The sequence below is a fragment of the Triturus cristatus genome, chromosome 11 (genome assembly GCF_964204655.1).
Source record: "Triturus cristatus chromosome 11, aTriCri1.1, whole genome shotgun sequence".
NCBI classification, from domain to species: domain Eukaryota; kingdom Metazoa; phylum Chordata; class Amphibia; order Caudata; family Salamandridae; genus Triturus; species Triturus cristatus.
Genome location: NC_140594.1, coordinates 1,160,866,382 through 1,160,889,978, shown reverse-complemented (window position 1 = coordinate 1,160,889,978; position 23,597 = coordinate 1,160,866,382). Strand labels below are relative to the sequence as shown.

The 23,597-nt window shown below is 41.0% G+C and overlaps 1 protein-coding gene across 1 annotated transcript in view; it reads right to left on the bottom strand.

Moving 5' to 3' along the window:
• Nucleotides 1–3,546: 3,546 nt before the first annotated feature.
• Nucleotides 3,547–23,597, bottom strand: part of LOC146788637 (putative cation-transporting ATPase 13A5) — a 452,938-nt gene continuing 432,887 nt past the window's right edge. Inside the window, exons 27-30 of the mRNA XM_085635829.1 lie at nt 15,543–15,721; nt 13,384–13,472; nt 11,961–12,041; nt 3,547–4,332 (exon numbers count right to left, since the gene is read on the bottom strand). Of these exons, the coding sequence (XP_085491955.1) occupies nt 4,135–4,332; nt 11,961–12,041; nt 13,384–13,472; nt 15,543–15,721 (547 nt within the window). The 3' untranslated portion in view covers nt 3,547–4,134. The remainder of the gene's footprint in view (nt 4,333–11,960; nt 12,042–13,383; nt 13,473–15,542; nt 15,722–23,597) is intronic.

Here is a 23,597-nt window from a genome sequence, read left to right as displayed (position 1 = left end):
CTGTCCATCAATTGTTCTTTTTTAATAAAGCATTTTATCTTTTTTAAATGCAGCAAGAAAAATGGGATGCATTTCAAAAAGAAAAATGAAACTTTTCAGTTTAATTTTTCTAATTTTTCTAAGAGAAGGCAGTGGTCCCTGGGACCACTGCCTGCTCTACAAAAATATTTTCTCACATACTCACAAAGGGGGTGGGGTCCCCTCGGGACCCCTTCCCATTTGCGAGTGGTTTACCACCTACTTGAAGTTGGTGGTAAACTGCAAGTGTTTTGTGGCCGCAAATACGGTCACAAACCAAAAGTACATGGCATGCCCCTTCCTAATAGCGAGAGTCGCAAATGCTATTTTGCGAGTCAGTGACTCAATCAATCAATCAGGGGAATTGTGAGTGCACTACTCACCCGTGAGGGCCTCAAGGCGCTGGGGGGGTGGGGGGCATCAGCTCCGTTCAGTCAAAGAGCCAGGTCTTGAATGTCTTCTTGAAGATGCTCAGGGAGGGGGTGCGTCTTATATTGATTGGGAGCTCATGCCAGGTCTTGACCGCAATGTAGGAGAAGGCTCTTCTGCCTGTACTGGCTCAGCGGTTGCGAGGGGTTTCGGTGAGGGCAAGGGCGGCAGATTGGAGGTTTCTTTTGAGTATGTGGAAGGAGATGCTTTCGTTGAGGTATTGGGGTCCGAATTGGGGTAACAAAATAGCATTTGTACATGCCATTACCCTTTTTTCCGGTCCCCATTTGTGGCTACAAAAAAGGGTCGTACATCTGGCCCTAACTCCATTGTGCACAGGCCAAGAACCTGTTGTTTTAGATTTTTGTAGAATTACCAACATGTCTGCTTTGAAGCAGGTGTTGTCTGCCCTTGTCCTTCCAAGAAGCTGTTAAAGTGCCAACTCACTCAGACCATGGCATAGATAAGACACAGGGGGCCATATTATATATTGTGCCCCAAGGGCACAATGGGCATGTGCTCCCTGGGGCACAATGATATTACAGAAGAGGCCTTAGACGCCTGTGCGTCCCCTTCTGTAATACTGATAGCTCTTGCGCACATGGAGCACCAGAGCTGTCATAAGAGGGCATTCCCTCATTTGCATGGGGGCGTGGCCCCACCATATTACTGATGTGGGCGCAGAGGCAAACATGCCTTTTGGAAGCACACTGAATGTATGCCACAAAAAGGTGGCACACTTTCAGGGCGGCTCCTAAAGGCAGGCTTCTGGGTGGGAGAAAGGGGATCCTATGGCGCAGTCAGTGCAGGCAGGTGTAGTCACTAACTGCTTCCACCTGCGATGGGATCTCTGATCCCCCTTGAAAGCTCAGGTGGGTTACCACCAGTACTGTGAAACAGGGAACAGCTTTGAAACAGCTGCTCTGTATTTCAATTGAATGTGTTGGCCCCAGGGTGCCCACAGGTTCATTGCTACCCCGGGCGCAGAAAATTCTTTGTAATACAGCGCACTTTCCTTTGTTTTTTTAAATGGGTGCACCATTTGAAAGGAAAGTGCACCATATTCATCAGGAGCAAGTGCCTTGTTATCTCTATTTCAAGGTCAAACAAGCATAACAGCCAACACATTGTAGTCTAAATTGTCATATTTTTATCTTTATTTGTTTATAAGAATGTGTGTAAGACTAGCATCCTGATACTCATTGATTATTCCAGACATTTCTAAGGTGACATTGGAAATTCCATCTTAGCTTAGTATAAAAAGGGCTGCTACCTGACCACTTCTCAGTAGCCGTCCTTTGCTCCAAATGGTCATGCAAGATACTGCCAGAGATGATCTTGACTGTCAGAGATGCTGCTGCGTCGCCCTTTCTACTGAAAGTTGATACGGAGCCACCAAGTCTGAGAGAAACGTAGCTGACGCGATGTCTGTTTACCCTTCGCAGGAAACACAACCTCCCTGACGTTTGACAACTACAGTGCTTTGCTGCTAACAGGTATGCAGTGCGCTGATTGTCACTAAGAAAATCTAGAATCAAGTTATACTACTCCATGCTCTCCTAGCGCAGTGCAGAGAAGTAGGTTTTATGGTGGTAGATTTTTTAGATGACATTTTAACCGTGGAAGAAATTTTCATTTTCATCTTGTTGTTCGCAACATGCATTTGTGCAGTTTTAATTATATTCTTCATTGTTGTTTTAGATGAGCTAAGCAAACAGAGTGCACCTGTTGAAACATGCTTTTTAGTGAAACAGTGCAGTTTGTGTGTGTCGTATTGAGAAGGACAAAAATAGTTGACTTCCAATCATTATGAATCCCTGTTTGGGGACTGTTAGTAACCCAAATTCATTGATGCCACTTCAACCATGTATTGGGTGGGGTGCTGCGGGGCAACAAAACCCTGTCTTCCCCATTCAAGCGCAGGTGCATTGAATTAAGTTCACTCATGTCATCTGTGCGGGTGAAAACAAACCTTGCAGAGCTGAGAGAAAGACTCCGTTTGCGCACCACTTGGATCACTCAGAGAACGGACCTTGTCTGTAATGAATCAAATATGCCTGAGAGAAGAAGGAGCATAATGGTTGACTACATCTCCTTCCTAACGTTAACAACTATATGTACCAAAATGATATAGTCAACAAAGCTATTGTGAAAGTCAATCCAATATTCAGCTGACACCTATAGACTTCAAAAGAAGTTTATCCACCTAATATTTGAGGAATGCTTCATCGTTGAGTCCTTTATCATGATGAGCGTGCATCTGAATAAGCTCAACCAAAAAGGTAGCTCTTGATAATGAAAGCTTGAGGGATTTAGTGAAGACGCTGTGGTTAAAGTTATCTAATAGGTTGCCACAGTGATACCGTACTTAGTAGGGTCATCAGGTAGGGTTGAAAGAATGTTGAAACACATAGAAGAGATTATCACGCCAGTGTTGAATTTCGGTAGGTATATGTGTCACTGACAATCTTACTTGCCCAAATGGTCACACGCCCTTTGTTAGGACCAATGATCCGTTAAAATTGAATGTATTGAGTAAGGTCACATAGGAGTAAATATTTCAGTACTGGTTCCTGTTACTTGTTGGTACATTCAATCCTGAATTCATTTTGGAAAATGCAGTTCACAAAATACCAATCAGCAAACTATTAAAAAATGTGCAAAAGTAATCTGTCTGGCATTAATATGTTAACTCATGCCAACATAATCACCATATATGTGCACAAACTATTTGTAAAGTGCCCCTGGTAACCTGTCATTTTTTATACCACCTATATTTGTATTATTTGTATTGCCTACGTTTTTAGTGCCACAAAGAACAGTAAGCTTGAGAAATATAAATCATTGGCACCTTAAACTGAGATTTATTAGCTTTGCTGATGTGTTTTTCATTTGCCATAGGTCTAAAGAATGCTACATAACCAGATCGTGAGCACAAGGAGTTAAATGCTTGGAGTGAGACACAATCAAAATTAATCAGGCTTTGTGGGGATGGTTCCAGTTTTTCTTCCATTTCTAGAGTCTTTAAACAGTATTTTCTGAAATTAGTTAAAGTGTACTATGACAATGACATGAAATATGATCTTTGGACTATTGTAATGAATAGGTTTTTAATAATAATAGGATGTGGTCGTTACAGGCATGTAATGAACATTCATTTTCACAAAGCACAATAGATATCTCATTGGCGTCAGAATTCAGCTTTGGTTAAGGGATACAAGAAAAGCATTCTAAATCCTGCTGCACTGTCATGGGGCTGGAGACCAGGGCAGAGAGGTAGTGAACTCAAGGAGGTGCACAAAGGAACACTGAATCGCCAGCTCCCCATGCCTTGAGTGTGCCCCAATGTTGGGATGTTCATGTATGTTTGGAGTGGAGTAGACTTTGGGGGTTCTTCAAGAAGGCAGATATGGCAGCTGCCAGAGAGAGATGGGATCTAATTACTTTGCTAAATGGTTGCTTAAAAGTAAGACTGTTCTGTTCTTGTTTTACAGTAGCTCTACTATACTTTTCAGTACTGCAGATAAACCTTCAGAGTAGGTGGAAGCAAGACAGGAACACCTATATTGGAAAAGTTGAGTTCCATCAAAAGAATTGTCCTTTTGTATTCACTACATCTTGGAAGGTTGTACGTTTGGCAGACATGTTAGAATGCCCTGGGTCAAGTACAGCTTGCTTCCATTATTCTCACACACTGAGTTCCAAAAGACCTATTTTGCTTTCGAGTTCGGCATTGATCGGCTCAGCAAATTTTGTGATATTTATCGGTGGCCAGTTCGGGTCCATCTCTAAGGATTTCTGCAATATCCTATATTTACTTTTAGATTTGTACTTAAATAATGTCTTCATGGTGATCCAGAATTTGCGATTATCAACAATGTATGTCTAGAAAATAAAAAGCAAGCGTTAGATTAAGAAAAGTATATATTTCCAGTCAATCAATTGCAAAATCAAAACAAATTTAAATGTATTCTTTTTAAATGTCTTCTTCCTCAATCATTTTGCTCCTACAAACATCGCTTTAAAATTGGAAATTAAACATGACAATCTAACTAATCTAATTCAATAAATTATTTTGTATTTCATTGATAGTACACTGTGTTTTATATCAGTACCATCTTAAAGATTTTTTGGTCCACTGGCAAGATATATTTTGGAGTCCGCTCTTCAAAACAACATTCAGATAAGTAAACATTTTCTGGTAATTCAATCCTACCATGGCTTTCTATGAAGGGCCTAATTAGCACCATATGTGGCACCTGTTTCTCCAGTCTGCAGCTGCTCAGGAAAACCTTCCCATGTCTCCATGTGTCATCAAGAAAATCTGTAGTCCATGCACTGATCACCAGTCACCTAGACTATGGGAATGCTCTGCTAGTAGCAGCAAAACGAGACATTACTGAACAAATTCCAGGTGGTGCAGAACACTGCAGCCTAGCCTAGACGGCAACCTTGCCCCTGTACCGCCTCTGTTCCCATTTTGAGGACCCTTCTTTGGCTCCTTGCCAGGGAACAGGGTGTATTTAAACTGTGCTGTCGAACACACCTAGCTCGAACTACCAAGATGCCCGCTTACCTGTTCAATAGACTCAGTGTATACCAGCCAACACGTATGCTCAGATCCGCAAACCAAGCTCTTTTAATAACTCAAAGCATGCGCCCTGATAAATTTGGTGGCAGATCTTTCTCCAACCTTCCCCCATCCCACTGGAACACGTTTCTTTTGCAAATCTGTATGATTCAGGATCATTCTACTTTAAAAAAACATCTAAAATCATGGTTATTTTAACGGGTCCCGTGCACTTGCCACCTCTGGTTGATAACACCGAAATACACCTGCGGGTGTGATTCGTTCAGCACTATATCAAATGCCTATACCAAAACATAACACCATAACGATAAAGATAGACTCATACGTTAACCTTTGAGAAAGGGCCACACAGAGCACCTGAAAGGTCAAGCTTCCCAGCCCCTGCCAACCACATAATACCACAAAGAAGCTTGAGCAAACCATTGAGAGAGCACTTTATATTTGAACTTAGATTTAGAACTTTTTTGTATTGGAGTTTAGTATCTATGGGCCAGATGTACAAGCAATAAGAATCCCGATTTCCCAATTGTGATTTTCTTCAAATCGCAATTAGGAAATCGATATTTACAATGCATAAAACTGATTGAGTTTCATTTAGGGATTCCTTGAGAATCATAAATCAACCTACCTCATGAATATTAATGAGATAGGGTGCAGTTTGTAAACCATTAACAATTGCAGCCATTACAGGGATGTTGGCCTGCTGAGGTCGGCATACCACCATGTCTGTGATTGCTTTTTCATGAAGCAATATATACATATTTTTTTTAATGCAGCTCAATTTCCTTAAAGGAAAACAGGATGCATTTAGAAAGAAAAATGAAGGCTTGAAGTTGAATTTTTAAGAGTGGGCAGTGGCCCATTGGACTAATGCCTGCTCTTAAAATATATTTTTATTTAAATTCTCAAGAGGGATGGGGGCCCTTGGGGACCCCTTCCCATTAGCAAATGGGTTGCCACCATTTTTAAATTGATAGTGAAATATTACTGTTCTTCAACCAGAATTCGGTCACATTACAGCAATACATACCATATCCTTCCAAATACCGAATCGTACAATGAAAATGAGATTCAGTAACAAGTTATCGAAATCGCATTTTGCATTATGTGCATTTGGAGAAGCTTTTTCTGGTCCCATACAGCCAGATTCTGTGAATTGGTCCTTTTGCGACCGGAAAAATACTTTGTACATCTGGCCCAATGTGACCAAGCATTCTCGTCCTCCCAATCTACACTTTAGAAAAAACAAGGTGAGGGTGTCATTGCTGGATTGATTCATGTAACTAGAATTGTCATGGATCGTGCTCTGATTTTCACTGTTGCAATAAGAATGCAGTTTGTAAAGGGGATTTACTTATAAAGAATAAGGACTTGGAGGCAGCAACAGAAGGTTGGAGTGGTTGTCGAAGTAGTGAGGAAAGAAATGGAAGATATGATAATTTTCACAAAGGGCAAAAGCATTGAGAAGGAGGGTGACTATAAGATTGTCTGGAAAAATTATAGCATAGAGCAACACCACCATAGAGGGTGCTGGGGAAAGAAGAAGGACAGAGCTGTACAAAGAGTGTGGGAGATGAAGTAGAGACAGAGATAACGTAGAGAGAATGGTGAGGTAGGAATAGTAAGTTAAAGAGAGAAAACTAATGTAGCCAGGAAGATACAGGAAAGTAGAAAAAGAGAGAGAGATAGATGGAGAAATCAAATAGAGATATGTAACGTTTTGGAGTGAGGTAGATAGTTAAAGAGATTAAGACTGGGAGAAGTACATTTAGAGAGAGTGGTTGGCTACAGGGATGGTTGAGGTAGAATGAAAGTTAAGTGAGAAAGAGTGGTTATTTAGAAGGAGAATCAGAAAGACATTTATGTTCAGAGGTAGCATGTAGAGTTAGTGAGTGCAGTATAGACTATTTCAAGAGAGAGTGATGGGAAAAAGAGAGAGGGGCAAAATTAGAAGAGGCATTTATGACAGGGAAGTAAAGAAGAGTAGTAAGGCAGAGAGAAAGAGTGCTGAATAGGAAAAGGATAAGTGAGATGAAGGAGTAAAGAGATTAAGATGATAGACAGGTGAGCAATAGAGAGAGGTGAAGTTGATGCCCCATCCTCTTCAATGCATGTAAATAAATGTAAATGTAAATGTCAAGGTACTTATAGAGCGCACTGTCACCAGACAGCCACCTTGCGGTGTCGCCTTGCGGTTTCCTGGCGCTGATACTCATACCGCTGTGGAACCCCTCCTGGCTTTCCCTGTGAAGTGTCCACTCCTGGGCACCCCCAGGGTGAAGCCAGACATCCTTAGCGCTGTTGGGGCCGGTGTGGAGGCTAAGCAAGCTATTGCCCAGAGTTGCAGCGTGGGGCCCGTGATTAGAATAGGCACCGAGGCGAGAATAGACAGGTCTGAGGAAATTGAGCCCGAGCCCCGCCGAGGCGGGAATCGAACCCTGGTCCCTGGCCAGAACTCTGCTTCAGGGTCTGCCGCTCTAACCATTGAGCCACACTCCTCCACATGATCCCTCTGCCCAATGTCATCTGCACACATGGCATCAATATATTCTCCTATGCTGATGACATACAACTCACACTCTGCCTCTCAGAGTAGACCTCCAACACATGAATCAAGTTGTCCACCCTCATGGCCAAAGTCGTAAGCTTGCTGAAAGCCAACACTCTTAAGCTAAACCCCGACAAAACACAAGTAGTGATCTTCAACAATGCCACCTCACCATGAGACTGCAAAGAGTGGCCAGCTGCACTTGTACCCACACCCAGCACCCATGCCTGGAACCTCAGAATAATCATCAACAGCAAACTGATTATTACCGCCCAAGTCAACACCGCCACCGCAACCTGCTTCCACACATTCAAGATGTTGAGGAAGATCCTCAAACGGACCACAAGAAACACTAGAAAAACTGTCCCACAAGATCTAGTCACTAGCGAGTTTGACTACAGGAGCACCTTCTATGCCAGAGTCACTAAGCAACTCGCCAGAAGATTTAAAAACATTTAGAACCAGGCAGCGACACTCACACTCACACTCAACCTCCCACCCATATCACACCATACCTCATTGAGCTCCACTGGCTCTCAATACACAAATGCGCTCATTTCAAAATCCTCACACACTAATTCAAGGCACTAAAAATCTCCTTCCACCAAAACCCCAGAGACAGGACTCCTACTTGCACACATCCCACACATAAACAGCACCAGATCAGGTGGACGGGCGGTCTCTTACATCACTTCTAAAGCATGGAACAGCCTCCCACCCCACATCAGAGCTTCCTCCTGTCTTCTTGAATTCTGCAAGTAGCCGAAGACCTGGCATTTCAGTTATCCAACCTACCATAGGCAGGACTAGAAACACACTCCTGCTCAGCACCAGAATACCCTCACGGGTGACAGTGTGATTTACAAATACACATAACAGAGGGTAAGGTAGTTAGGGACTTGTGAGGTAGAGAGAAAGACGTGTAGTATATAGATGTAGAGATGTATAAAGAGTGCAGAATGGTGAGGTAGAGTGTGATGAGAGGGTAGAAAGGGATGTAGAGAGATGAGGTGTAGAGAGGTGAAGAGAGGGAGATAGAGAGTTGAGGCAAAGTGAGAGTTTAATTTTATGGATATATGAAGTAGATGGAGAACCGATACAGAGAGGTGAGGTGGAATCTTTGGAGTGAGATGAGGTATGAGTTAGACAGAGACTTGAGGCATGGAAAGGAGTTAAGAGGCAGATATGTTGAGGTGGCACAGAGAAAAACAGCAAGCGAGACAGGGGTGAAGTTGTGAAGAAAAGGTAGCGAGAGGTGTATAGAGAGAAGTGGGGTAGACATAGGAGCGGTAGAGTGAGTTGTGATGGTTTGAGGGGAAAAGTAAATAGAGATGTTGGAATAGGTGCAGAGAGAAGGCTAAAGAGAGACTCTGATGTGAAGTAAGGAGCAAGAAGGGGGCAGCAGAGAAGGAGACAGAATGATTATTTTGATTTAATTGCCACCAACCCCTGAGAAAGCACAATGTTTAAGGTTGAGTATGCCTGGAGCGTTCAGCCACATCTTTTATGCATAGCATTTATCTTTACTGGGGGCTGGAAGGTGGAAGGACCTGGGCAGTTTTCCATTTTGCTCATGTCTTTAAAAAATGCATTGTTCTTGATATGTGAGGGGACACCTTTGCTCTGGACACTGCACCAGTAACATCCTCACAAACCTTTACACCCTCTCAAACAGCTTCAATTCATATAGGTATTTTACTGGCTAAGGCATAATACTGCTAGATGTAGGCTTCCATCCATAAGCCATAACTGCATGCTGTGCTGTGGTGGAAGCAACAGGAAACATAACTAATCAATTACCCAGTGACATACCAGACCCTACCCTTTCAATCATAATAAAGGTCATTTTGAAATAAATAGCAGGAAAGCTCTGGACAAAAAACAACCAAAACCCTGAGCGAAGGATCCACTGCCCCACCAGTATTAGGTACAATCTAATTATCAGTTTGCAGATTTGCCAGCTTGGCTGCATAGTAGTATGGACATTTAAGGCCCTTAGTTAGGGTACGGTAGGTGGGATACTCTCAGCGCAGTATAACAAGAGCCTATAATGCACTTGTAATGTGGTGAAGTTTGTTAGTGAAAACCAACATCTAAGCACACCCCACACTGTGGGAGCTTTCTCTGGCTGCAAACGGACAGTAACAAAAGGCATGACACTCGGGTGAGCAGTGCAAATCCTTCATCGAGTCGCCCTCACTCTGTTGGGCCACTGCAGGAAGTATTCTGTTGCCGATCCACCAGGGGCTCTGTTGACAGAATGCTTAAGGTCTGCCTGTCTTTAAATGAGAAGGAAGGACAAAGGTTTTGTGGGCAGGGTACTCCATCGCCCCTTAAGCGGCAAAGGTATCCAGGCATCCATCTAGTGATGGAAGTTTGTAGACAGTCAACATTTCCAGTTCAGAATAAAGCATTAGTGGTTTTTCAGCATAGTTGCTCATGTGTTGTAGTAACAAAGTTGCTATCTGCTACTAGTATGGTGTCTTCTTGAAGGTTCGGGCTCATATATAGGTGTACTCACATCACTGCTTAATATGTGTGATACCTGGAAGCTTCGCCTGGCTAAAGATTTCACCTGGGTGGGTAGGAACTGTTGCGTGCTCCGCCCACTGTCTCTAGGTGATATGTATCTAGAGGCCGTTTTGTGCTACTAAGTCTCAGGGCCTGATTTAGATCTTGGCAGGACGACCGTCGTCCCACCACAGCAGCTGTTCCAAGTACTCTGTCAAGCTGACGGTGTTCCGCCCTTTTGCATTTAAATGTGGCAACATTGGATGGCGGTCCGCCGCATCAGAGTCTTCTGAGCTGTCTAGCAGTACTCTGTCACCGCCAGGCCAGCGGGTTTGCGCTGAGCCGAATTAGACGTTCCTGTTGTGTTGGCGGAATCCTGGCAGTGGAGTCCTGATGGAGTGAGGCTATGGGGGTGCGGAGACAGGCAAGTACTGCCCATCATTATCCCACCACCCATATATGTTGTGAATCTGTCAATATGTAAATGTAGGTAATGCATAATGCCCGTTTTTAAGCATATCACATTGCACATCAACAACATACACACAGTTGATTGTATACCCACAGATTCCGGCGACAACCGGTTGGCTTAGCATCATGGCCAAGTAGTAGTAGCACAAGAAGGACCTGGAAGAAGGGGTTCAAGATGAAATCTGAAGTGCAAACCCCAAAAAAGGTAGGTTTTCACCTCTTTTTCTTCAATTCTGCCAACTCAAGATTGGAGGAGTTCCCATCACAGTTGCCTCGATGGAAAGGCACATCGTAATTGGTTCAGCAGTCTTCTTGGAAGGACTCCCTCCAACAGCCACTTTTGCCTATAACGCTGTTGACATGGGAGGACAATTCTAGTGGAGTCAGCGGGTCTCGGGCAGTCTTTTATCCAAAGACCCCACAACATCTAAATACGGCAGGCGGACAGCCAAGTAGGTGGGTGGAGTAACAGTCGAAAAAGTGGCAGCAGGACAAAATCTGCCAAGATCTAAATCAAGACCTTAGCCATAAACACCTCGATGCGTCAGTCGGACTCCATCTGACCAGTCTGTTTTCTTGTTAATGTTGTTCCCTGCAGTTACCGGTAGTTATTGGTCTACAGGTTTCTCCCTTGTCAGGCCTACCTGAGATGTCTTCTTGTGTACTCTGCCTGGGAACTTGATTCTTCTCTTGATACCTAGTCTACTTGTCAAATTTTCCTTGCAGAAGGAATGAGTGTGGGTGCCTCATCCTAAAGCACACACCTCAAGCTGTGCAGGCCTTGCCCATGTCCAATGCTACCTCTGTCTCCGAGACCTAACGCAGAGTCCAGTGAGAGGCAGTGTCCAATGAATCCAACTTTACTATGTCGGTACTCACAGCCAGAGGATTATATGCCTGAATCAAAAACCAGATGTGCATACTTAAGTCTTACTCAAGACTTAGGAGTGAATTACACATCAATTTCCAGACCTGCTTCCCAAAGCGGCATGTCTTACTTCTGATCCATCTGGAATAACTTACACCGATGCAATTTGCGAAGGCCTATCAACTCACAGAAAATGCACAGCAAAACAGGTCCAGCACTTCAGGAGTAGTGTATATCAAAGACAAAAGTACGACACAACTTATCGAGAGATCAGTTTGTGAATCTGATCCGTCCCTCTGTGTCGTATTACTACGCCCTTCTGCTACCTATGCAGGAACTGAAACCGCATGTTCTGGTGCATCCTGGGATCCCATTGTTTACACAAACAATACACATGAAATTGCCTCCTTTGCACCACCCATATATATTATCAAACGTTGGGAATGATCTTGCTCATTAAAATCGTATTACCTTACACCACAGGCATGTTTTTGGGAACAGCAAATGAAAAACAAATATCTTACCTCCACAGTGTAGACTGCAATGCAATGTACAATCAACATTATGATCAAGGAAGTCCTCCAGTGAGTGGGAGTGCAAACAAGCTAAAGGGAAAAACACATTGATTGAGCTTACATGATCTTATCTGCAACCTACACTGTGTGTGTGTGTGTGTGTGTGCGTGTGTGCGTGTGTGCATGTGTGCGTGTGTGCATGTGTACGTGTGTGTGTGTGTGTGTAGAAAACAAATATTGTTATATTTGATGAGTAAGATCTTGCCTGCTGTGGGGTACTTGGTGATGCAGCGCACGCAAGGTAAATTATTTTATTCATTTACAGGCACATGCATCAATGTAAAAACCGGTCTCAAACGGGCAGATTCTCAGAATCTGCCCCTTTGCAACCGGTATTTTTGCATATGGGATGCATCATCCCAAATGCAAAAATCGCAATTTAAGGAATCTCTAAATTGCGATTCCTTAAATTGCGATTGCATTTAAAGAATCTCAAATTGAGATTCCTTAAATGAAATGCATGAAAGTGAAAAAATTAGCGATTTCGCTAATCGGGGGAGCAAATTACCATGAAGTTGAACTTCATGGTAATTTGCAAAAACTTTGAAAAATGCACTTTTGTGCATTTTTCAAAGTTTCATGTTGCGGACACACATGCCCTTAGAGCATGTGTGTGTGCAACAAGGGTGTCATTTTGACACCCTTGCACCCTTGAAATTGCATGAGCAATTTGCGAGTACCTACTGGTACTCGCAAATTGCTCATGCAATCTCCAATTCATTCCTATGGGCCTGGAGGCCCATAGGAATGAATGGGACGGCATTCCTTAATTGCGACTCGCAATTTGCGAGTCGCAATCAAGGAATTTGTAGGAATCGCTATTTTTATAGCGATTCCTACATGCATAGGCTTTTGCAATTCCTTAATTGCGATTCCTTAAAAATCGCAATTAAGGAATCGCAAAAGTCTTTGTTGATGCATGTGCCAGTTAATTACTTACCTTACTCCTGACTGTCATATGTCGGACTCCACTACACCCTCACCATGTCCCTCCCCCGCCCTGTCCTACCACCCCGCAGCACTCCATCGGCGAGCCGCCACTGGATAAAAGCACAACCCAGTGATTGCAATTTTACGCACCTGTGATCAAGGCCTTACAGCCGAAACGCGTAAGGACATGAGGCTGTGCCGCTTTCAAGGAGAAAATAAATGCATGCTTTTACTTTTTTAATTTGGCATCTGCATTTCTCCTGTGTTGGATAAATGTTACGGGATCTCCATTCCCGTATGTAGAAGCCACGATGGAGTCTCACTGCTTGCTGTGTTTGTGTGTGTATGTGTGTATATATGTATATATATGTAAATGTACCTATGTTTGGATATGTGTGTATATATAAGTATGTAAATATATAAATATAAGACCCTCTCTTACCTCAAGTTTAGTTTGAATGCTCTCATTGTTGGTAAATGTCAAAAAGAGGAAGACTGCGATCTGTGCGACCAACAAAAACGAATGCACATCTGAAACAAAAAGAAGCCATGAAGGATGCAGACCTGGGGCTTTTATTATATATTCGCTGTTAACCTGTGTTGTTCAGTAAAGTTCTCAGCACCAAAATAATGTCATTATGTACTGAACTCTGACAAACCAACATGTTAATGGGGTGGCATTAGAATGTTAGATTAGCCCATGACGCGATTGTTGATGTTGAAATTAAAAACTTGGCCTTCGCACATGTGCCTTAACTATGACATGAGTATGGTTCCCAAGTAAAGGTGGGCAAGCCACCCTCCCAACAGTGCTCCAGTTGCCAACTGTAGAGATGTTCACTGGTCCAGCAGTCATCTATGTACATTGAAAAGATCTCCCATCACGGTGGCTCCATTTAATGAACTAGGGGGCATATCAGCAACAACCGCCGATAATTATCGCTAAGCGCACTTAGCGCTAGGATAATTATCGCCAGCTAGAGTGGACTTTTATCGCTGAGATAGCGTGCTATCAGAAACTCTTATCTCAAAAGCGATAAAAATCCTAGTGCTAACTGCCAAACGTGAGATTATCGCTGGAAACCCAGCGATAATCCCACGAAGTTTGGCGTTAGCTTCATGATAGGGCCTCACATACTTAGCCATGATATCCACCTTCCATAGGATATCATGGCTAAGTCAGTTTCAAAGCAGGCGTATGGAAAATAGCGATAACAGAGGTTATCGCTACTTTTCCTGTCGCTATGCTGCTTTGTGTGAGGCTTGATAATAGGAAAAATGTCGCTTAGCGACATTTCTCCCGCTATCCTGGGAAGGAACGCCCACTTTGCATCTCATTGGAGATGCAAAGATGGGCGTTAAGGGAAATGACGATAAGGCAAGGTTTCAAGCGATAGCGTGACCTTGCTGATTAGGCGATAAAATTATCGCCGCTTTTCGTCCGAAAAAGGACGCAAAAGCGGCGATAATTTTTTATCGCCTGCTTGCTGATATGCCCCTAAGGGGCATACGAGCCCTGTGCACCGCCTTTGTGTCACCTTTTGTGAGACAATGGTGGTTCAAACCACCAAACCATATTTAAGAGGCCACAGAAAAAAGCCACTTTGTGTGGCGCTGAGTGGCTTCACAAATATGGAGTAATGCAACTCAGCGCAAAGCGCTGCGTTGCCCTACTCTGCGCTAGAGAGGCATTCTGTGGGTGTTGCATGGGTGTTCCCACAAGGTCTTGTAAATCTTGGAGTGCTCCAGAATCCATTGAAGTTGCATCTCAACACCCACGCAACACCCATGGAATGCCTTTCCAGGGCACAGTAGTGCAACGCAGCGATTTGCACTGCCTTGTGTTTCTCCAGATTTTTGAAGCCACTCAGAGCCACGCAAAGTGACTTTGCGTGACTTTACAAATCTAACTTAGAGGTTAGCTCCACCTAGGTACTGGTGAAAATATTGTATGGCCCCCTGATGAAGGCACATGCCGAAACGCGCGTAGGATTGTGGATACATCCTAAGGCCATAGTAACGCTCAACCCTTCTGTTCAGCAGTCCTTGAATATTGTCTTGTCAAATGTGTAACCTTTATACTGATGTTTACATTGAGGAGACTTCCCATGTTATTTATGCCAGACAATTTTACACATGTATAATTAATTAAAGAATTGTGATCAACCTTTACATGAACAGTAAATCTAAATATGCAATTGTAAATATATATATTTTTCTCTATAAAATTATAAAAATAAACTGTTGAATAAAAAGTATTTAAGCTCTAACTTATTCTGGGCTCAAGAGTAACGCTGATTTTGTTTTTGAATCTGTTTCCTAAATCTATGTTTCTTTGCATTCAGCTCTTTCTTACCCTGATTTAGGAAAAATAATTAGGGGTAACCCTCTGTTCTTCACACATATATAGCTCCACACATGTACCATGTTGCGTGGTGCAAAAATGATGCAGCCCTCTCATAAAAAAGCCCCTCAGGTATATGACTTCTGCACTTTATGATTAATGTGTTATTTTAGATTTGCACCTTTGTACATGGCTGTACTCTATCTAAGTAATTATTAAATGAAACTTGGTGGAAATACTATAGCCGACATACTCACAGTTCATGTACAGGGGCCTCCGAAAGGGCTTCCCCTTGGAGATAACAAATGCGCATGTCATGTAGAGGAAACTCGTCATCACCCATAAAGTCGTCGTTTCAAAGCTTTGCGCATAAGTCGGCTCCCTCTGAGTACCATTTTGTAAAGAGGACATGTTCCCATCTTCAGAGATGCAAGCACTGCCAAAAAATCAGTGTTTTAGTACATTTTTCCCAAAGAAAACATATACAATTCGAATTAAGTACAGACATTGTAAGGTTTCCATCAAATTTCCTCAGCTGATGATTGTTTAAACATAAATAATATTTAAAACAGCATAGACATCTCAGCAGTGTGCCTCTTATTGAGTCTACTTGTTATAGGGTAGAAAGTGCCCTTTTCAAAGAGGCACTATTTGTGTTTTTTGTTTGTTCAGGTTGCATTTACCGAAGCAGAAATGGTACCAGTTTTCAGGTTTTTCCAGATACATAAGTGATGTCCAGGGGTGGGAGCAAGGCTTTCCTAGTTGATTGTCAGGAAGGTTGCCCTTGCAAATCTTGGGAACAGCCAGAAAGGTTTACTTTCGTGAGCACCGGACTTTAAATGTACTTCTAGTCTTGCAAATACAAATGAGGGTGTCACCATTTTCAGATAGAGAACAAAGTGTACAAGGACTGGCAATGCCAATAGGTCTGGTACAGGAATTCCATTCTGTGTCACTGATGAGAGCAGACACCCGATACGTCTTCATACACACACTTTATCACTCATCTTTACACTCAAGCATCCATTCATCCATCCACTGACTCATTCTTCCATTCAGACTCTGACACAACCACACAAACTCAATAATATATTCCAGATTAACTAAAAGAATTCAAGTAGAATTAAAAAATATGCTGCCTTTTAAACACGGGGAGCATATGTTTGCAATATCAAAACTAAACACAGCGGCGGGTGTCCGTCTCGGGAAGCTATTGTAAATAGTCTAGAATTGGTTCGAATTCAAAAACGGCGGCACATTTAGAACCAACATGTTGGACATCTAGGAATGGTAAAACAAGAATGCACCATGGACAACGCCGTACCATAATGATATCCTGGTTTAGAGGAAGTGCCTATGAGGGATGCAGCGGACTGCAGAGGAAATGAGTAGTACGTTTTGGGAATACAGGACACCTTTTGATATAAGAAGGTCTTTATTGAAGTATCCTTATACGGACCCCCAGATGTATCCTCTCAGCTCCTCAGCCAAGCTTCTTCTGAGGTCTCTACAATCTAGATTCCACAGAAGAACCCAGTTGCTCGGTGCTGGTACATCACGGTCTATGTATGAGAATAATAAGAGAGCTCCCTCAAGGCCAATCTATTCAATTTGTTCAATTTGTTCAGAGACTCAATCTCTACTGGGCCATATACAACAGTGACACTCAGCCATGTAGTTATCATTACTTGTTATTCTTCATTTTTCAATGTATCTCATAAAAGTTTTCACATTATTATTTCATGTTTTCATTCTACTTTGTTTTTCCTTTTTTCGTTTTTTTTATATACACACAATAGTTTTCTTGTCCATCTCAGAAAACAAAATCAATTATATGATAACAATAAATATATATAATCTACATACAAAATTACATTTAAAGAGAACAATGACCCCTGTTGGCATGGAAGAGTCGAATTAAGCCAAGGATTAAAGCTCCCAGCTATCGCGTTTGTGATGCACCGCATTGATGCCAGTTGAAAATAGAGTATAGAATTAGTACCTAGCATGATGGTCCAAATGGAATTATGAGAAAAATCTTGGTATTGTTTCAAAAACGTCTTTATGCACCACCTGGTCTGCACTATGCTTTGGTTTTTATGAATAAACACCGTAAAAGTGGATTATAGCATCCCGAACAAAGATATATTACTTCGGATAAAATCGCCAGCATTTTAGCAGAAAACAGAAAAGCACCTTGTTTACCAAGTGAAATTTATAGATGCCATCCTGGAACCATGTATTTTAATACCCTTGTCCCCTGGGCGCTGTGATCTTTATATGGATATCTGGATAGGTCCTGATGAAGGTGGTCCAAATATTTTATATACACCACCGAAACGTGCGTAGACCTTATGTTCAGCCTTGTGCTTTGAACAGAAAATTCAATCTGGTCATGAAGGTTTTTTGTTACCTATAACCTCCCTTGTTCAGATATAGTTGTGTGAGTGTGGATGTGTTTGAATGGTTTTGTGATTTGGAAGTGCTTATGGGTTTGTCCAGAGGTCATTGTTCTCTTTAAATGTAATTTTGTATGTATATTATACATATTTATTGTTATCATATAATTGATTTTGTTTTCTGAGATGGACAAGAAAACTATTGTGTGCATATAAAAAAAAACGAAAAAAGGAAAATAAAGTAGGATGAAAACATGAAATAATAATGTGAAAACTTTTATGAGATACATTGAGAAATGAAGAATAAAAAGTAATGATAATTACATGGCTGAGTGTCACTGTTGTATATGGCCCAGTAGAGATTGAGTCTCTGAACAAATTGAACAAATTGAATGCAGTATGTATGAGAATACAACACATCTCCCTTGCTATAATTACAATTAGAAAATTTAATAACAAAATTATTACATGCATAGACATTAACAAAATTAAGAACATACACAGTCATTCAATTTCTTAGGTCTCATTTTCAAACGTTCACTTGGAACTCTTTTAGTCATATCATAGGAATTGACACAACTAGAATTTTCAAATCCTTTTGTATTATTTTCCAACCAATATTTCGTTTCAGCATCATTACATTTGGTAACTCTAGAAATGTTCCACCATTTCCCATCTGAAGTTTTAACCAAATTCCCATTGACTTCCAATATTTTCTTAGGATCAGATAATTTAGAGTTCCCTTTCCTTACAAAGTTGTTAGGACAAACCCTCACATGGTCGCCTTCTAAAAAAATCCTTTTACAATTTGCGATTTTATCATTGTATCTTAGCTGATAGCCTTCTTGATATTTGACAACTTTTTTCCTAATTTCTTCTTCTTTTATCATTTTCCTACCACTCCTACCCATCCAAGCAGGTACTGTGGCTGAACAAGGAGTCCTACCTTTTAGCAAAGAAAAAGGAGTTTCCCCAGTCACCAAACTTGGAGTAGTTCTATAATCCCATAGCATTCTTTTTACTTGTGTTTTCCAACACATGTTCATAGATACTGTCAATTGTATGCTTTCTCCTAAGACACGGTTGAAGCGCTCAACCAAACCATTTCCCCTAGGGTGGTACACTTGTGTTCTTAAATGTTTAACACCCCATTTATTGAGAAATTCATCAAATTCATGTGAAGAGAACTCTGGACCATTATCTGATAACAGTTCTGCTGGACATCCTTCCCTCCTAAACACTTCTTCACAGAAAGAAATTACATTGCTGGTCTTAACTTCAGTCACAAGGGCTACTTCAGGCCATTTCGAATAATAATCCATCATGACTATAGCATATTTTTCTACCAAGCCTAGACCATCAAACGGTCCACATATGTCAATTGCCAGCCTTTCCCATGCTTTTTCAGGAAAACTCATAGGTGTTATAGGTGAATCTCTCATCACATGAGATTTGTCACTACACATACAAGATATGCATTCCCTCACAAATCTTTCTATGTGTCTGTCCATATTAGGCCACTAAAAATCCATTCTTGCCTTTCTTTTGACTGCAGACATGCCGCCATGACCTTCATGTAACAAATGCATCAATTTAGATCTTAGAACAGTAGGCACCACTAATTTATCCCCTCGCCTCACTATATCATTAACTACAGACAGTTCTTCCCAAACATCTTTATACATAGCAATGTCCATATCCAGCTTGCCATTGTTCATAGATGGTAATCTTTTGATTACCTTAACCAAAGAGTCATCAGAATTAATAGCATCCTTCCATTCTTGTTCACTTATAGAATGATGAAGATCATCAATGTTAGCAATTAGCAGATCTTCATCATCGCTTTTACCATCCAACTTATTTTCCACTGGTAATCCTGATAAGCAGTCCGCATTAATATTTCTTACACCTGTCACATATTTCACGTCAAACAGATATTCTTGTAACCTATAAATCCATGTGGCTATGCGTGGAGTCGCTCTACTTGCCCCCGTGGTTGTGAATATGTCTAACTAGGGTCTGTGATCGGTGCGAAGTTCAAATTTTGTACCCCAAATGTATACACGGAAATGTTGCACACCCCACCAACATGCTAATGCTTCCTTCTCAATTGTGGAATATGACAATTCCGCACCTTTAAGCGGGCGTGAAGCAAACGCTATCACATTTTCCTTACCCTTACATTCTTGTATTAATACAGCTCCTGGGCTATATCCACTAGCATCAGTTACTATAATTGACATATTTAGAGGATTAAAAGCTTTTAGAGTAGTGGCATTGGCCACAGCTTTTTTAACAGTTTCAAAAGCATTTTGACATTCCTTTGACCATTGGAAGCTGATTCCCTTCTTCATAATATCACACAAAGGTTGTACAATATCAGAAAAATGATGCACAAATTTTGCATAATACTCGGCTAGTCCGAGAAACTACCTTAATTGATCTTTTTCTAAAGGTGAAAGAGCTTTTTCTAAATCCTCCACCAAATTTAATTTAGGTTTTATACCCTTGCGAGATAAAGTATGTCCCAAATATTCAACTTCAGGTAGACAAAATTTACACTTTTGCAAACTGATGGTAAGACCAGCAGATTCAAGTTTAGACAGTACTTCCTTCAAAACATTGTCATGATTATCTTCATTCTTACCCCATACAAGTACATCATCTTGAAACACCATAGCATTTTTAACATCTTTCAGTATCTTTTGCATTATCCTCTGGAACACCGCCGAGGCTAATCCAAACGTCATTCTAACAAATTGGAATGCACCCTCAGGAGTGATAAAAGATGTTAAATGTTTGGACTCAGATTGTAAACGTACTTGGTGATAAGCACTTGACAAATCCAACGTTGTGAAATACTCTCCACTGTCAATACTCCATAACATCTCATTTATACGGGGCAACGGATACCTGTCCACCCAAATACACTCATTTAAATCTCTTAAATCCACACACATGTGGATTTTTCCGTTGGGCTTATGTGCGATCCCTATTGGATTTAACCATTCTGATGCTTCTATGGGTTCAATAATGTTTTCCTTACAAAATCTCTGTAATTCCTCTTTTAACTTCTCTCTAAGGCCATAGGTACATTACGTGCTTTGTGTACTTTTGGAATTGCGTCTCTTTTGACAATAATTCGATGCTCAAATCCTTTGAGACATCCTAGATCATCATTAAATAATTTGGGAAAATCTTTAACCCATTTGTTCACTTTGTCAACATCAGTTAAAAGTACTTGTGAAGGATGATTTGGGTTAAGAATTATACCCAATCCCTTTTGTTCCATCCACCCCAAAAGGCATCTGCCTGATTCTAGCACATACATTTTTGCTAAAGTTTCTCGATCCTTAAAATGAATCTTGCCATTAAAATATCCTACAACAGGTAGTTTCTTTCCACAATATACTAAAGGTTCAACATAAGTGGGAATTAATTTGATAGATCCCAGCCTTTCCCATTTAATCTTATCTATCAGAGTGAACGGGGAACATGAATCGGCCCACAATTGTATCTCTGAATTGTTAATCGATACTGTACATTTGGGAGGGGAATACGATGTTGATTGATCATTATGGACTGAACTAACTTGTTCAATTACCATGACTTCTATATCGCGCTCATCCTCAACATTCTCACAATATTTTTTATCTGTCATATAAGCATTGTCTATTGTGTTTATCGTTTTTTTAAAATTAGGAACGTCATTAGTTTTACAAGCTCTTGAAAAATGACTTATTCTTCTACATTTATAACACCGACTCTTGACTGCAGGATAATATATGGCATCGGCGTTGTGTCTATTGCTGCCACACCTATAACAACACTTCCTGCTATTCACTTCTTGTTTCTTTCCAAAGTTTGTCTGATCTTCGCTATTACTTTTAGCTATTTCTTTTTAATTATAATTCAATGCACATGTTTTATTAGAGTCGGTTTCACTCTTTGAATTATTTTCAGCTAACTCTTTCACATATTGTGAAGTGTTTTCTATGCGTCTAGCAATTTCAATGGATTTGTCTAAGGATGGGTCTTTTATATCAAGCAATTTCTCTTGTATTCTTTTGTTATTGGTTCTGTTTATAAGTTGGTCTCTAATGATTTCATCCCTTAAATCTTTAAATTTGCAAGTAATTGATCATTTTCTTAAAGCAGCAACATATTGCTCTATTTTTTCTCCTTGTTTTTGAGAGCGAGAGTTTTTTTCATGTCTTTCAACTACTATACTCAATTTTTTACCAAAATTGTCTGCCAGGGCAGTCAAGGCCATTTCATACACGTCTTCTTCTTCCTCGTCTGAAGAATGATCAACATTCCTAAGATTGGGTTGAAAATTAGGTAAGGTACTTAGAACATTTCTTCCTTCTACCCCTAAGCAAACCTTCAAAATGGCTAATTTTCTTTTTGAGATAAACACATCCCCCCAATTGCTTCTAAATATGTAGTGAAAGCCTCCTTCCAATCATTCCATTCCATACATAGAGCACCAGGTTCTTGTAAAAATGTAGGTGGAATGGGAATTGACGACTGTGTTGCCATATTCCTAGTGTGTCACTTTTAATTGGTAAATCTACAGTTACTGTGTTTTTTTTAGTTTTTTTTTAGATAAAATGTTCCAGGTGCAGTGTTCCAAACTTTCCTTTTGCTATTGATGAACTAAGGATACTGCTCCATGTTGGATGAAACGTCAATGTCACTGGAACCTCTTTTTTTTTTTTTAAATATAGAAGTAAACCACTGTTGTTGACTGTGAAGGTGAAGATGATTCCTTCTTAGTAAAAATACTTTCGTAATTTCATTCACTGCAAAGTAAATATTAGTTTGCTCTTTTAAATAAGTTTTGCAGGTTTCAAAAATATAGCTGCGTAATTTCATTCACTGCAAAGTAAATATTAGTTTGCTCTTTTAAATAAGTTTTGCAGGTTTCAAAAATATAGCTGCGTAATTTCATTCACTGCAAAGTAAATATTAGTTTGCCCTTTTAAATAAGTTTTGCAGGTTTCAATCCTCATTAATAGCAAGCATATGTTTGTTTCGTTTTCATAGCATCAGGTGATGATTAATGACACGTTGCTAGGTAACGACTCCTTTTAGATCATACGTCTCTTGTGTGTGGCACTCTACCTTGTTGTGTGTCTTCCGATATTGCTCCTCTTCTCTTAGGCAACAATATCTGGCTCCGAAACAAATCCACAACGCAATCACGGAAGTGCGCACATTATTCTTGTTACGCGCCTTCCGCTTTTGTCACTCCTCCCCTCGGAAGCAACTATAAAATCACAGCGCACGTCCGCAGCCCAATCACGGAAACCGCAGACCTCTCTGGAGAGACCATCCATGATCGCAGACACAACCAGGGGAACTTCAATTCGTTATCGGCGAAAAACTGGACAAAGTTCTTGCTTTCCTTCCCACGTGAGCATCACTGTCAGATGTGCGGCTCAATTCGGACACTGCCGCGGTTGCCTGGCAAACAGTCACGCTCAGGTAAGAGTATTTTTGAACGCAAACAACTTCACAATGAAGGTGTGGTCATCCGTTTAAAGTAATTTAAAATTATTTCCTTCAGGCAAACGTATCCAAAAAGCACGACTAACCTTCCGTCAAGATGTTTGTTCAGCTGGGGGTCCACAATTTCATCATCATCAGCGTCTTCATACGTTTTTTTTTTTTTTTGATTGTCCTTTGAAATAATGATGTGAAAAGATTAATTCATGATTGGTAGATTCACCTTAGATAAGGCATCCCATCCTCGTCACCATTTTTGGGAATACAGGACACCTTTTGATATAAGAAGGTCTTTATTGAAGAATCTCCATACGGACCCCCAGATGTATCCTCTCAGCTCCTCAGCCAAGCTTCTTCTGAGGTCTCTACAATCAAGATTCCACAGAAGAACCCTGTTGCTAG